At 38.7% G+C, this 14,286-nt stretch overlaps 1 protein-coding gene across 3 annotated transcripts in view; it reads left to right on the top strand.

The window, feature by feature from the left end:
- Nucleotides 1-14,286, top strand: part of ZNF407 (zinc finger protein 407) — a 351,093-nt gene that overhangs the window by 229,957 nt on the left and 106,850 nt on the right. For 2 of the 3 annotated variants that reach the window (XM_031589041.2, XM_090137300.1), the window contains exon 8: nt 13,710-13,888. In XM_031589041.2, the coding sequence (XP_031444901.2) occupies nt 13,710-13,888 (179 nt within the window). Of the gene's footprint in view, nt 1-1,386; nt 1,671-13,709; nt 13,889-14,286 lie in introns of those variants that run through there. The other variant, XM_090137301.1, reaches the window with a different exon arrangement.

Below are 14,286 nucleotides of genomic sequence, written 5' to 3'. Positions count from 1 at the left end.
TACACAGTAAACTCCTGTGGCCTCTAAAGAGGTATGTGGATTAATGACGTCTCAAAGAATTGTTTTACAAGAGTACAGTGGTATTTTTAGAATGTGTGCTTAGTTAAAACAGTCACTAAAGGGATGTTATTCACATAGGCAGCATCTTTTGTACAGAACCTATGGGTGTTCTGTTTTGTTGGTTTTTTTTACAGTTTCTGCATTCTACCTTGATTCCGTAATGTTCTTCTGTATACATATATATATGACATGAAGCCTATGAATATGTCTAGTTGTTCTAAAGTTCGTTGTTGTGAGTGTGGTCAAAATAGATTCAAAGGAATATTTTGGTTTTATATGAAAGGTGAGGACTGTGGGATTCTTTTCCTTTTTTTTGTTTTTTTTTCTTTTGTTTTGTTTAAGAGTGGAATATATGTTTTCTTTAGCTGTAAAAGCACAATCAAGGCAACATGATAAGTGAGTCAGTGTTGTAAAAGTAAAACTAATTTTGCCTTCACTCACATGAGCTATAGAAGGAGGAAGCTTTATTGTCCCTGGGAAGGTGATAAGGCAGAGTAATTGTATATTATACTGTCCTGGAACATCTGCCTTAAGACTGTTGGAGCAATTCATCTATCATGGACGATACAGCATGTTTTGTCTTTCTGCTTTAACCCATCCCCACTGCTGGCCTGCACGAAGGTTTTGATAGGGACTGTGCCTGGGCTGGGGCTCACATTAATCAGTCCCCTTGTTCAACACTCCAGCTGACATAATTACAACCTGCGCACAGCAGTTATTCAAGTCGAGTCCTTGTCACTCGTGGTGCGAAACTACACAGCTCAGATCCCGAAGGAGATTGCCTTATCACACAGAACAAGGGCTCACAGGAGTTGAAGAGAATAGAAATGGGAAAATGTCTTCCGGGAGTACTATATATTCCTTTAAAATAAGACATTTGAGAGACTTACAAGGGACAAAGGGAAGCATTGTGCAAGGTCTGAAATGAACAGGTTATTATTTTTAAAAGGATTACACAGGCCATTTTTGTGAAATGGACATGGATTATTAAATAAATTCAGTGGTCTCTCTCTTATCATTCGGTGACTCTGCCCTATTAGTTTTCTTCAGAAGTGATGAAATAGTTTTTGACTTGTATAAGCTTTAAGTATCTCTCAGAAGAAATCATCAGAACACAACTAATAAAAGTGCACGTATTATATCACTAAAATTGGCACACATAAGGGAAGATCCACAAGGATCAGAGTTAAGGGTGAAGGAAGAAGCATGCAAAAGGACTTTCAGAGATGAGCAAGTTCATTAGTTTCTGCTCTAGCATGATATGGGAATGTGAAAGATGAAGCCAAAGAACAAGTTTCATATTTTACCACCTTTCTCTTTTTTCAGGTTAACTCTCTGTGGTCAAAAAGGCAAGTCCATACCACAAACTATACAAAATAAAAGGGGGTTATTTTGGTGTAATATGGTATGTTTTGTTTTGTTTTTTTTTTTCTTTGGGACCAAACCTTTGCGCACATGATCAGAAGGCTTTTCCTTGGTGTTTAAGTTATTTTCTTCTTGAGTTTCTACCAGCTTTTTGAAGCAATACACTTCAGGCAATTTCTGTGCTTCTCAGTCAATAGACTTAGTCTTGCCATGATTTCTCATCTAGTTAAAATACTATATCTAATATTCAGACATAATTATGTGTAGTTGAAAGAACAGAAATGATTTATTCTTATAATGATTTATTTATTTTGAGTGGTGCAATATGAAACAAATAATTTTACAAGACAACTTATCTGGAACTTCGAATAGTCTGAAGAAGTGCCAGAAACACTTAGTACCAGAAAACCTTATATATTTTACTCTGTGTATATGCACTAGGTATGCTAAGAAATTTAAATACATAGTTCAGCACTTTCATTCAACTCAATTCCCTTGGTAAAGTAAAGAAGTATCCCTTGGTAAAGTGTGTAGCACATTGAACTTGATGTGTTGCTGTACTTTGAAAAACTGCCTATGTGAAAACTACAATTTCTTACTGATCTGTAGGACATCCTTATAGGCAGATGTACTCTCAAAGGAACAAAGAATAAGTTTTGCTGCTTTCTACTCTCAAAACAGATTTTCCTTGGGTGAATGATGACTGTGAAGTAAGCTGAAAGTACAGAGCCAAATGCTGCATTTACTTATTTTTGTGCAGACAATGGCATTATGAGGACATAATGTGAAGAGAGTGATGTTTCTCCGATATATACTTTCAAGGCAGATCTCAGATCAGCTAATCAATCATATCTCCAGTGAAAGAACCAGATTTGACTTTCAGAACCTAAGATGGTTTTGCAGTATTGACAGCCAGGAAGGATATATTTTAATTTGCAGACTGAACAAATTTCCATGACATCATGGAAACACAATAAATGTCTGACCTCACAATGACATTTTTCAGACTTAAAGTGTACTTCTTGTAGACTTTGAGCCCGGAGAAAGCCTTAAGCTCAGCCAGTCTGACCTTCTACATAAAATAAACTGCATAGTTTTTTTTCCACTTTGCTCTGTACTGTGCCTCCTGTGTTTGACTAAATTTTGTCCTTTAGAAAGATACTCAGGTTTGATTTGAAAACATCAAAAGTTGGAGAAGCCATTCCCCTTACTTGAAGGGGTAATTGCTGTAATTGCTGAAGAAATTCCGCTTTATTTCTCATTTGATCTTAACTATAAATCATAGTTGTTATTTTTTGTTTTGCCACAGATTTTCTCAAAGTTATACTGTCCCTTAATCACGCATTTATTCTGTTACTCATTCCCCAAACTCAAATGTAATAAGCAGAGGATTTTTGAATTTTGGTGGGTTCCTTCCCTTCCCCCTCTCTCCCTTAATTTGTATTTCCATTTATAACCATTTTGTAGCTTTTTGTGTCCTTTCTAAACTGTAGGCAGTAATATGGGAAGTAGATACGCTGTAATTAGTTTCTTCTTTTTCACAGAAAGAATACTGAATCCTTACATTTGCTTGCTACTTTCTTGTTTATACTTCTAAAGATTACATGGAACCTTTGTTCTTACAGGATCACACTGGAAGCTCACATTAAATTGTTGTTTCACTCTAATCCCTAAATTATTTTCAACATTCATGTTTTTCACCGTATTCTAGCATTCTATGAGTTACTTGTATGGTCTGTCATGACATGAAATGAGGCATGAAACCTGACGTGTGGCTGTATGTGTACACACTTCGACTGAACAGACTTAGCTTCTGAAACCATTCTACTCGCTCTCTGTGACTGTGTCATTGTTAATAATCAGGATTTTTTAAATATATTTTTGGCATGCATAACAAAAGTGAATCTTTCAGGCAATGCTTATTCCAAAGACAAATTGGAACAATTGAAATGAGGAAGAAAATGACCATCTCTTTTTGCATGGGGGGGGTTCAGGCTGGGACACAGGGCAAGAAGAGGCAATATATTAGCATTAAAAAAGCCTACTTTGAACGGAGATTGTACAGACCACAGTGCCCTGGATGTGAATCCAGGCTGCAAAGCAACAGGATTTGCCCTCTAGGGAGCCGTGTTGTCACTAAAATGGCTGAAGGAACTGACACAAAGGCCATTTGGAAGAAGTGCCATCTGCATCTGAGATTGACAGGCAGCCTTTAGGGTCTGCTGCTATCCTTTCTGACTCCAGCAACATTAGGAGTCTAGATTCATCTCATTGCAGTCTTTAAACTCCACACCCTTTCTTAGGCTCCATCTGCACTTTTATATTTGAGAAAATATTTTATAGGTTCCTGAGGATATACAAACAGACCCTATAGAATTGTTCAGTAACTTTATGTGGTCATTAAAGGAAGTACAATAGGGAAAAAATTGATGTTGAAAGGGAAAGTGTGTCTTCAATTAAATTCCTTTTAGCTTTTTGAAAAAGTGGATGCTTTCCATGGCCTCATTTCAGCAAGATATTTGATCATGTTCATAAATTTAAGCTTGTGAGTCATCCTTTTCAAGTCACTGGGGCTGCTTATGCTTAAGCTGCACAAGTGCCGAACTACCTTGCTAAATCAGGGCCTATGATGCTTAAAGCCCAATCTCTCTCCTTATGCTACTGCAGAAATGCCATTTCTCAGACTAACTTCTATTTTATGCCATCTGCTCCAACAAGAACAGAAAGTGGGAGGGAAGAAGCCCATGAACAATGGAGTGATTATTCTCCATTACTGCGAAATAGATGAACTCCACCTGCTATTGCTGCCACTTAAACCTTGGCTGACATGGTGCAGCAGCGTGCTGCATGCAGCAGCCTCTGCTTCCCTCATGCTGCAGGCAGGCCTTGTTGGGAGGCCCGTGAACCCAGCCATGGCAGGACTGCCTGTGCACGTAGGGAGGCTGAAGTTCTGCTGAATGTTAGGGAGAATTTTCAGCAGGAGGCTTTGAAAATGTACTTTCTTTTCTTTTTCTAGTAGTCAGCAGAAAGAGACTTTGTGGCTCTTTCTCAAGAACTGCTCAGGCAGACCCTCTGAAGCTGAGCAGCCTAGCTCTCAGCTGCACCCCTTCCCCTTGCAGGGGGACCACAGCATGAGTGAAGAGCTGAGGCACATGCTCTGCCTCTGCTTCCTTTCCACCTGCTCCTCCTACCACTTCTAGTGGTAGACATAACTTCTAGCCTTCTGTCTGAATGATTCCTATTAATCTCTTTGTGAAGAAAGCAGAGTTAATAGGAACATTTAGGGCAGGAAGCCATTATTTCCTTGCAATGCAAGGTAATTTTTTTGCTAAAATAAAACTTTCTTTATATAGTGAATTGTTGTGAAATAAGTATTTATTTCTTGGGAAAAATATACAGGCTGAAAATTCATACATCGATCTCATCACCAGCACTGTTTTTATACATTGGTTGTTCACAGTGCAGGGTTGTAACCTGCCTTACAGATTCCTAGCAGGTAAGCTAAACTAGATCACTTCACTTCTTATTTCCCCTCAGCATCGCCCTGAATTTGCCTGTAAAAGAGTGTATTTTGGCTATGGTGACTGACTCTTTTAGTACCTCTATTTGTAATGAACAATTCTTTGAAATCAGGATATTTGCTTATTATAAATAAAATAGTAAATCTGTGGTCAGGTTACGTTTTGGACATGCTAGTCTGCTGAATGGAGCTGTGGCACAAGCAGTAATTATCAATCTTCCATCATTTTCAGTGCTGACGCACAAGTTTTTGCTGCTTCCCTACAGGGCTCTGCTACTTTTTAGCAGCCAGCACTGGACATCTGTCACACATACTGTATGTCATAACAAATAGATCATTATAGAAAAAAATGCAAAGCTATAAATGTAGAAAAGCAGCAAGTGTTACGACTATTATCCCTGGGTGTTTCTATAATACTGTCAGAATAAATCCCAAATACATTTTTATTATTTTCTTTGTGAATCTGGTTGTGTCATAAAATCTCATTTAAATATGTAAATGTAGTGTGCTCTTTTATGGGCTACTTCATATTTTCTGTGTGACAATACATGCAATGCATGGCAAGACATGTAAAGCACAGCAATGCAAGCGGCCACCAGATTGTTAAGCATGCATTTTGTGGCACGATTAATATGTATTTCAGTCAGCTTAGCTTGGTATGGTTGAAAAGCATCAGCTGTAGACAAATGTTCACTGCAGAAACAGCTGTACTGGTACAAGATGTTGCTGTCCCCAGCAGTTCCTTGCCACATCCACAATAGGTGGACAGCATAAAGGTGTCTGGCCAGCAGGTACGTAGGCAGAACTGAGCTTGCGTTAGGTACATCATAGCTGACCTCCCATGTTTGCCTGGAGCTGAATGCTGCTAATTCTGGCAGTGATGCCATAAGTCTCTTGATAATTGAAGTTGGTTGCACAGCCTGACTATTTATGTGATTCTTCTTCATTTAAAACTTAAAATACAAGACAGAACTTTTGCTTTTAAAGGAGAAAAGGCAAGGGAAAAGTAATCTGGGTGTATGCTAGTAATAAAAAGAATGAGAAAATATATGAAATTGTACCACATTTCTCATATATGAATGTACATTTATGTTACATATGTGTGTTAATGTATTATAATAATTACAGTTCTAATTATGATGTTAATACATTTCAAAATGTATTTTTGTCCATGACTTTTTTTTGTCTTTTACTCTTTCTTGGGCAATAGCATATAGACCTTTAACACTCCTATCAAGAAGGTGTTCTCTATTACATCCCTTATGTCTGTGGTGGAAATGCTAAGTTGATTAAATGCTTAATTGAAACAGCAATTAAGCACCTGGTGGGAAGGCAGGGCCAACTCAGAGGAGCTCAGATGCATGCAATGCAGCTGAGTGACTGGAAGGGGTGGAGCCAGGATCCACCCCTTCCTAGACTTCATGTAAGGGTTGGCAGTGGAGATGAGGATGTCTACCTGAACCTTTCCAATGGTAAACAGCTTTTTTCCTTCATTTTTGCAGCTGCTGCTCTTAGGCTCATTCTCATTTGCTGAAGACTTTGTCACACTTCTAGTATCATGATACTTTCCATCCCTTTATAGAATTATGCCATCACTCTATCAAGTTTTCATGCAGTTTACTGTGAATAAGAAATAAAAACAGAAGAAAGATGGTGGTTTTAGATGCAGCAGTGCTGCATGAAACTGGAAGTTCTCTGTCTATCTGAATGAACAGGAGCTCTTGGCATGCTGAGGAGTACTGGGGAGCTGCCAGAATCCAGGCTTGGCTGAGAATCTTGAGAAACTGGAAATTCTAGCATCTGTGTGTGTAGTACGTGTGCAAAATGCATTCTGGTATTTAAATCTTAAAGTAATGTTTACAATTGAAAAGGGGTTTAGGAGAAGTTTAGTGATTTCCCAAAGTGAAATGGAAAGAACTCTGCCTCTGTAGCTCAACTGAACTTTCAACAGGAGTTTGGATAGCAGAGAGCTCTTCAGCTGAGCAGCAAGTGTCAGACACACAGCAGCATCTGTTAGTTGGATGCCACAGTGTAAGGAATATGTTGAATTGTGAGAGTGATTAACTGTAGTGTGATTTGCCTGTGATTACAGTGAATTCCCCTTTCCTTTGGATTTCAGTGTGTCTCAGAAAATAATGTTTTAGCACCAAACAGGGTGAGGTCTTAACCAAGGATCACTGGGCAAACGTTCTATGAACTGAGATATTCATGTGGTCAAGCTGATGTTCTTTATGACCTTGTGTTTTGAAATATGTGATTCTGCTTCTCTAGTTAAAATCATAACTGCAGTAACTAAAGTCAGTAACCCAAATTAGTTGGCGTTTTCTGTAAGCAAAACACCTGCGATTGTTTTGTAAGTCCACTCAGTTACTCACCAAAGAGGAATCTTTGACACGTACTGTTTTCTTGAGAAGTTTGTTTTCATCATAGCTGCTTGGATTTTTGGAAGAAAGTATGCAGTGACTTTGCTGTACTTCAGTCAAAATAATGCCATTTGTGTGCTTCTCATATATTGCATAGCAAGGTATAAACAGTGCAGAAGAGCTTCAGAGTGCTCTCTGTACTAGAGTGAACTTGATTCGTACTGACTATCAGGAAAAAATAGAAATCTTTTCACTCAGCTGGCTGTATCACTGTGTTTGTTTTCATGTTGTAAACAGTGACATCCATGGAGCTGTTAGAAGGCCTTTAGGTTATATGCATTTCTCTGCAGCATGAGGATGTTTGTACCTGGTGTCCTGGAGAAATCTTTCTGAAAAAGGTTTACTTTGTGCAGATATGATCCCTGTAGGGTGCTAACATTTTTAAAACCTAGAGAGTTAGACAATTAACATTTTTGCCTCGTTTGTACCTTCTGTTTCCATGTCTTACAGTAAGCATCTTTCTGAAAACATCAGGTACTGTATAATGGAAGAGTTACTAATAGGAAATTAAAATTAGGACAAACATCTTAATAAAAATAGGCTCTTTCCTGCTGTATTTCACAATTCATATTTCATGTGGTTGAATACAATGTTAATATATTATTGTGTACAAAACCCTTAGAAAATATAGAACCATTCATATTATTGATGGGCAAGTTTAGAATTAACATGGCAGGCTTTATGAACTTAAGGTTTTTTTATTTTCAGAAATGCCCCATAAAATATGAGGACAAGAAGTACCTCCGGTTTTGGACAGTCAGTTGAAGCTAGCTGCTGAATGCTGCTGTTTACACGAGCTGCTTAAACCAGACTGCTGGCTGGGAAGGCACTGAGCACGATCCTTTCCTGCCTGCCAGTAGAAGGGCTGAGCCACCCTACATGGCCACTCGTGTTGCTCCCTGGCTGGCTAGGAGTCTTAGAGGGTAGGGAAGAGAGATGATGGGGAGTAGTGACCGATGCTAACTCAGACTTTCAGGCTGACCGTTTCCACCCAGCACAAACTTGTTCCAAGGCTCATAATTCCTTGCTTAGTTCCTCGCCACTGACTTAGAATTCTCGCCTATGTTTCCTGCAAAGTATACATCTGTGCTCTTTTATCCTGGAACTCCTAACAGTGTTGCTGTTTCTAATGGGAAGGACCTAGTTTTGCTGAAGAATCCAGACAGTGGCTTGCCAATACAATTGAGAAAATGGCTGAATAGGGGCACTGTTACATACCTGTAGGGATCAGAGGAACAACAGAGTTTTCTTCCTTACAATATAGTAGTGATAGGGCTATTGGGAATGGTTTTGAATTAAAAGGGGAAGTTTAGATGCGATATTAGGAGGAAATTCTTTGTTCAGAGGGTGGTGAGGCGCTGGCACAGCTGCCCAGAGAAGCTGTGGTGCCCCATCCCTGGAGGTGCTCAAGGCCAGGTTGGATGGGGCCCTGGGCAGCTGAGCTGCTGGGGCGCAGACCAGCCCATGGCACAGGTGGGGCTGGGTGGGCTTTGAGGGCCCTTCCAACCCAAACCATTCTGAGATTCTGTGATTAGGGTGTAAGGCAGTTAAGATAACTTTTGCCCTGTATCTCTGTACCAGCGGCATGTTTTTTCGCCATTTTCTTGTAGATGTTCCACTTAGTGCTTTTAGCACAGTACGCTATTTTGGTAACAGAACTGATAAATAAGAGAGACAATGGAAGGGGGAAGACAGTGTAAATTCTGAAACTTCTCATGTTGACAAAATTTTGTGTCAATTCACGCTTCTCCTAACCTTCCACTTTTCTCTGTACTCTTCCACCAAGTAGGTAAATGCTGCTAAGGAGCATGCAAGGACACTGAGGGTTATGGTGTGTTTGGCTTTCTTGACCCTCTGTGCATGGTGACTGTGCTTGCAGTTGAACAACCAATTTCTTCTCATCCTTGGAATAGTTAACTCTAGGCTCTACTACAGATAAGCTTTGAGCCTCATTGTGGTCGAATGCCATCAGAGATGTCCATTAGGTTGAGTATTTCTTGCTATTAGAATACCTAGGCAGCTCTTTTTTGCTGTTCCTGTCTCAACAGTTATCAGTATTCAGAGATTTGGTTAGAAGTAACTCAGAAGTAACTTAAATCTCCTGGCTCAGAGGATCATCAGTGGCACAAAGTCCAGTCAGAGGCCAGTGGCTGGCAGTGTAACCCAAGGGTCAGTACTGGGTCCAATCCTGTTCAACATCTTCATTACCTGGATGGATGAGACAGAATTTACCCTCGGCAAGCTTACTGGTGCCTCAAAACTGGAAGGAGTGACCACTACACCACAGGACTGTGCTGCCATCCAGAAGGACCTCAGCAGGCTAGAGAGATGGACAGGAACCTCCTGAAGTTCAACAAGGAAAAGTGAAAAGTCCTGCACCTGTGTGGGACTCTGCAGAAATAGACCTGGGAGTCCTGTTGGACATGAGTCCTGACAGACGTGAGCCAGAAATGTGCCCTTGCTGCAAAGAATGCTAACAGTATTTGGTCTGCATTCAAAGTAGTATTGTAGGTAGGTGGTGAGTGGTGATTCTTGCCATCTACTCAACACTGGTGAAGCCACACCTGGAGTGATGTATCCCATTGTGGGCTTGCCAGTACAAGAGAGACATGAACTTCCTGGAGACTGTCCAGAGTCACTGGAATGGCACTGGAGCATCACTCACCTGAGTTAAAGCTCAAAGAGCTGGTTCAACCTAGAAGAAGCTCAAAGGGAATCTTATAAAATCTTATAAGTGACAGGAAGCTATCAAGAAGATATCAGTGGTGCCTACTGCCAGGACAAGAGGCAATAGGCTCAAGCTGGAACACAAGAGGTTCCCACTGAACACCGGGAAGCATTTATTTACTGTGCAGGTGAGAGAGCACTAGCACAGTTTTCCCAGGAAGATTGTAGAGTATCTTGCCTGGAGATCTTTAAAAGCCCCCAGTCCATGGGCCTGGGCAAAGGCTTCTAGCTAGTTTTACTTGTGCAGAGGGATTGGATAAGATGACCTTCCTCTTCTTGGAAGGGGCAAGAAGTCCCTTTCATCAACCATTCTGTGATTCTGTAGCAAAAAAATTTTACAATGGATGAATTATTACCAGCTTTTGATATTTCAGTACTTAATTTGTCAGGAGCAGCAAAAGAAAGTCAAATAACTGGTTGGTAGGAATGGGGTTCCAGTGACAACATAAATGTGCAGTTAGGACACTGATGTGAATGCATCAGTATATGACAAACATTTTTTTCGTCTTCAGCCAGAGAGAAGTTATCTGTTACTCATAAGCAATGGTTGGATTTCTCAGGAGAAATTTGCTATCTGTCTCCTTCACTTCACAGTTCTGTCCCTTACAGGAATGCAAGAGCTCTCCTGGCCATATGCAGAGGAAATTACACCTATACCCTTCCCAATATATCAGTCTTTGATAGAGGAAGTCAAACAGGTTTGTTGCCCTTATGGGAAGTATGGGCTGAGCTCCGCGCATTTCCAGTTCTTCTGCAGTGTCTTATGTCTTCTTTCATCATGTGTAGCAGTGGACACCGAAGAATATACCAAGAGGTCTTCCACTTCCCTATAATAGAACTGTCATGGAATTTGCATTGTCTCATAAACCTTTCTTCATTTCTGATAAGAAATGCGAGAAACACTAGAAAGAATAAATTTCAGTTCTGCTTCTCTGCATTAGCATTAAATACAAACCCACAGACTATAGCTTCAAACTAATTAAGTCTCTCTAATGAGTGCCCTTCCTGTTACTTCAGAGTGTGGAAAAATTGCCAGAAATACATACATTTGATTTAGAAAATGCAAAATGGATCATAAGGAGAAAGGCATACTTACATTAAGAAATAATGATAATAATTTAACTAAAAAGCTCTGGTTTATCCTTACTGGAACACGGGCTTATTATTTTCAAAAGATGCTTTTATTTGTTTGCTGCTGTAATGTAGAGTGGAACTCAAAAACAGACAGATTTTATTCAAACAATTTCCTTTGTGCTGGGCTCTACATTGCCAAATTTCAGAACAAAGGGAATCTTTATCTCAAAGTTTATAGACTCCTGGAAGCTAATTTTATAGCACAAAGCCTGTCAAATGTTTGACTATCATCACTGTTGCACTAGTGTAATATTTTAGTTAGATGTTTATCGCAGCATAGCTGTAATGAAAATACAGTGCTGTTTAAAATCACAGAGCTCTGTGTTCAGTCATAGGAGATGCATGGAATTATGGTGTGGGTTTTTTTGTCAGACATACAATAACACATTTGTACAGTACTCGAGAAGACTGCTAATAAAACAGATGAAGTGCATTGAATAATTAAAAAAATATTTTATATGCAGTACAATTTTGTCATGTCATATTTAAGGGTATCACTTGGCTTCAGAAGTGCTTGGATTTGCCAGTTGTTACCTTGCTGGTTTACTTTATGATTTCAATTGCTGCATTGCAACCTAATATGAGAGGCCATTTGAAAGGCCTTGTGATCTCAATTCCTCATTTTGATTAAGCCTTTCTGTGTTCATCACATGGAAAAGTAGATTTTTTTTTTAATTTTGATTTCCCACGATGGATGTATCAGTATGTGGGCATGTTTAGGCAAAGAATTTTACTGATGGCTAAATAAATGACACTTTAGGATTGCTCTGTTTGAGTGGCTGAAGCAAATTCACAAATCAAAGGAGATAGGACTGGCCTTTTATGACTTGAACAGACTGGGTTTTCTTCACAACTCTTACATAGGTTTCCACAGATCCTTTATATATTTCACAGAAATATTTCAAAGCAAAAAGTTTTATCTTTCCTGAACGTACTATGAGAGCTGAACTAAAAGGACACAGATATTTTATTTCAGATTTGTATGCTCTACTTTAATCCACTGCCCTTTAAAGTATAACCCACGATAGAAGGTTACCAGATTGTCTCCTGCTTTCATTGCAGTGTACGCTATCCATTTTTTAATAAAATACATGTTTCACTTTAAGAACGTTTATGAACACTGTAATTTTTTCAGGACTGAATTCTGAAAGATGCCGAGGACCAATATTTCCCCTATTTTTCAGTGAACATAAGTGTCTTCCCTGACATTCTTAGGAGTCTGATCATTATACTAGTATATAGCAGATGGAGATGACAGAGGGTGAGCTTTGGCAGCACCGTAAGGCAGATATCATCTTTACTATGACCATCTCCAATGGAGAGACAAGCACTCCAACAGAACTTCAAGCTGCTACTTCCAGTTTATTATGGGGGTCTTTTTTTTAGGTGCTCGTTACTGTGATATTTGTAACAATGACAAGTAAACAATTGGTTGTTCAAAATACTACCATTGTCTGTTTGAGTGTTTGTGAATGCCTGGTTGTATGTTCTTTTTTCTGTTAAGCTAAATTAATGTTCTTAATTTAAAATTAATAGTGTATAGCTATGAAATTCTACAGAAGAAATTGTCATACGTAGATCGTTATTTCAAGAATAATCGTTGGTTATTTCTGCTAGAAATAAATGAAATTGCAGTATACCGTATGTGGGTTTTATCACAGATTTTGAGTAAGTAGAAAATTCTAATGCAAAATTTTCGATTGAGACCAACATTTTAAAGACTGAAAATTAAAAACTGCTGTGACATCATGGACCTCTTTGTATATACAAAATAATTGTATGGTCTTTTTCTATTCACTTTTTCTCAGAAATATCATTGGAGGCATTTCACTGAAGTGCTTAAAACTAATTGTATATGTATTCTGACTTGTATATATGAAAACTTCACTGATTGCACAGCTGTATTTCAGGTGTAAATCACAACCAACAGGTGTAAATAGCTCACTTCTCTGTTATAGGAGAAGTTAAAAAGGTGAGGTCTGTGGAATATTCTCAAGAAAATCATTTGCAGAAATCCCTGTAGAGTCTAAGAATTCTGTAAGGCAGGTTTACCTGAATACAGTTGGGTATGCTATAGGTATCCATGCATTCAGGGCCTAGAGCTCAGAATAGTTACACAAACATCAGTTTGGCTAAGTTAAAGAGTTTGTTTAATTTCTCTCCATCACTGACTATCATCTAGAAAATTAAAAACAGTAAGACTTCTGCAAATGTGGGAACTGTTCATTTTGAAATGCTTCTGATTCTAATGTATTGTTCAGTTAACCTGAAAAATCTTTGGGATCTTTCATGCAAAGAACAACTTCTATATGGAATTTAAACAAATGCAAGAACTGGGCAGATTAAGAAAAATGAGTGATAACTACCCATTTTCTGTTATATCACTAGATTTTATTTTCGGCTTGAATGATTAGTAGTGAATAAATCTATATTATCATTATATAACCTATTTCTTTTTTTTTTTTTCCATTGCTTTTTAGATCTAACTGTGCTGAAAACATCCGTAAGCACATTTTACATACAGGAAAGCATGAAGGAGTGAAAATGTATAACTGTCCTAAATGTGACTATGGAACCAATATCCCCGTAGAGTTTCGTAACCACTTGAAAGAACTACACCCAGATATTGAAAATCCTGATCTGGCGTACCTACATGCCGGTAAGGTCATTCTTCCCTTGCTTACAAACTCTTCACTTTTCTAGGTGAGCATGCTTAAATGATAGCAGTAAGAAAGGTAGCTGTTTTGTTACGGTCATTTATTTTGAAGAACGTGATTTTAAAATGAGTTTGGTTCTCTGCAAGTTTTCACAAGGGATGAAGGCCATGCATCAAGCACTGAAATCCATTCATGTTTCATAAGCAAGGTTTACAGTCTAATTCATGAACATCAGAAATGTGCTCATGATGATGCTTCATTTTGAAATTTTGTTGAAACTTTTTAGAGAAGTTTTTTTTAACACAAAGTAAACCTCCTAAGAACAGAAGACCAAAATCTCTTAGGAATGTACTACCTCAAAAATTCCTGTATTTCATTACAACAGAACAGTGTTTAGCGT

The sequence above is a fragment of the Phasianus colchicus genome, chromosome 3, assembly GCF_987193195.1.
Source record: "Phasianus colchicus chromosome 3, bPhaCol1.hap1.1, whole genome shotgun sequence".
Classification (NCBI taxonomy): domain Eukaryota; kingdom Metazoa; phylum Chordata; class Aves; order Galliformes; family Phasianidae; genus Phasianus; species Phasianus colchicus.
The sequence above is the reverse complement of the archived record's forward strand: the minus strand, read 5'-3'. Positions and strand labels throughout refer to the sequence as shown.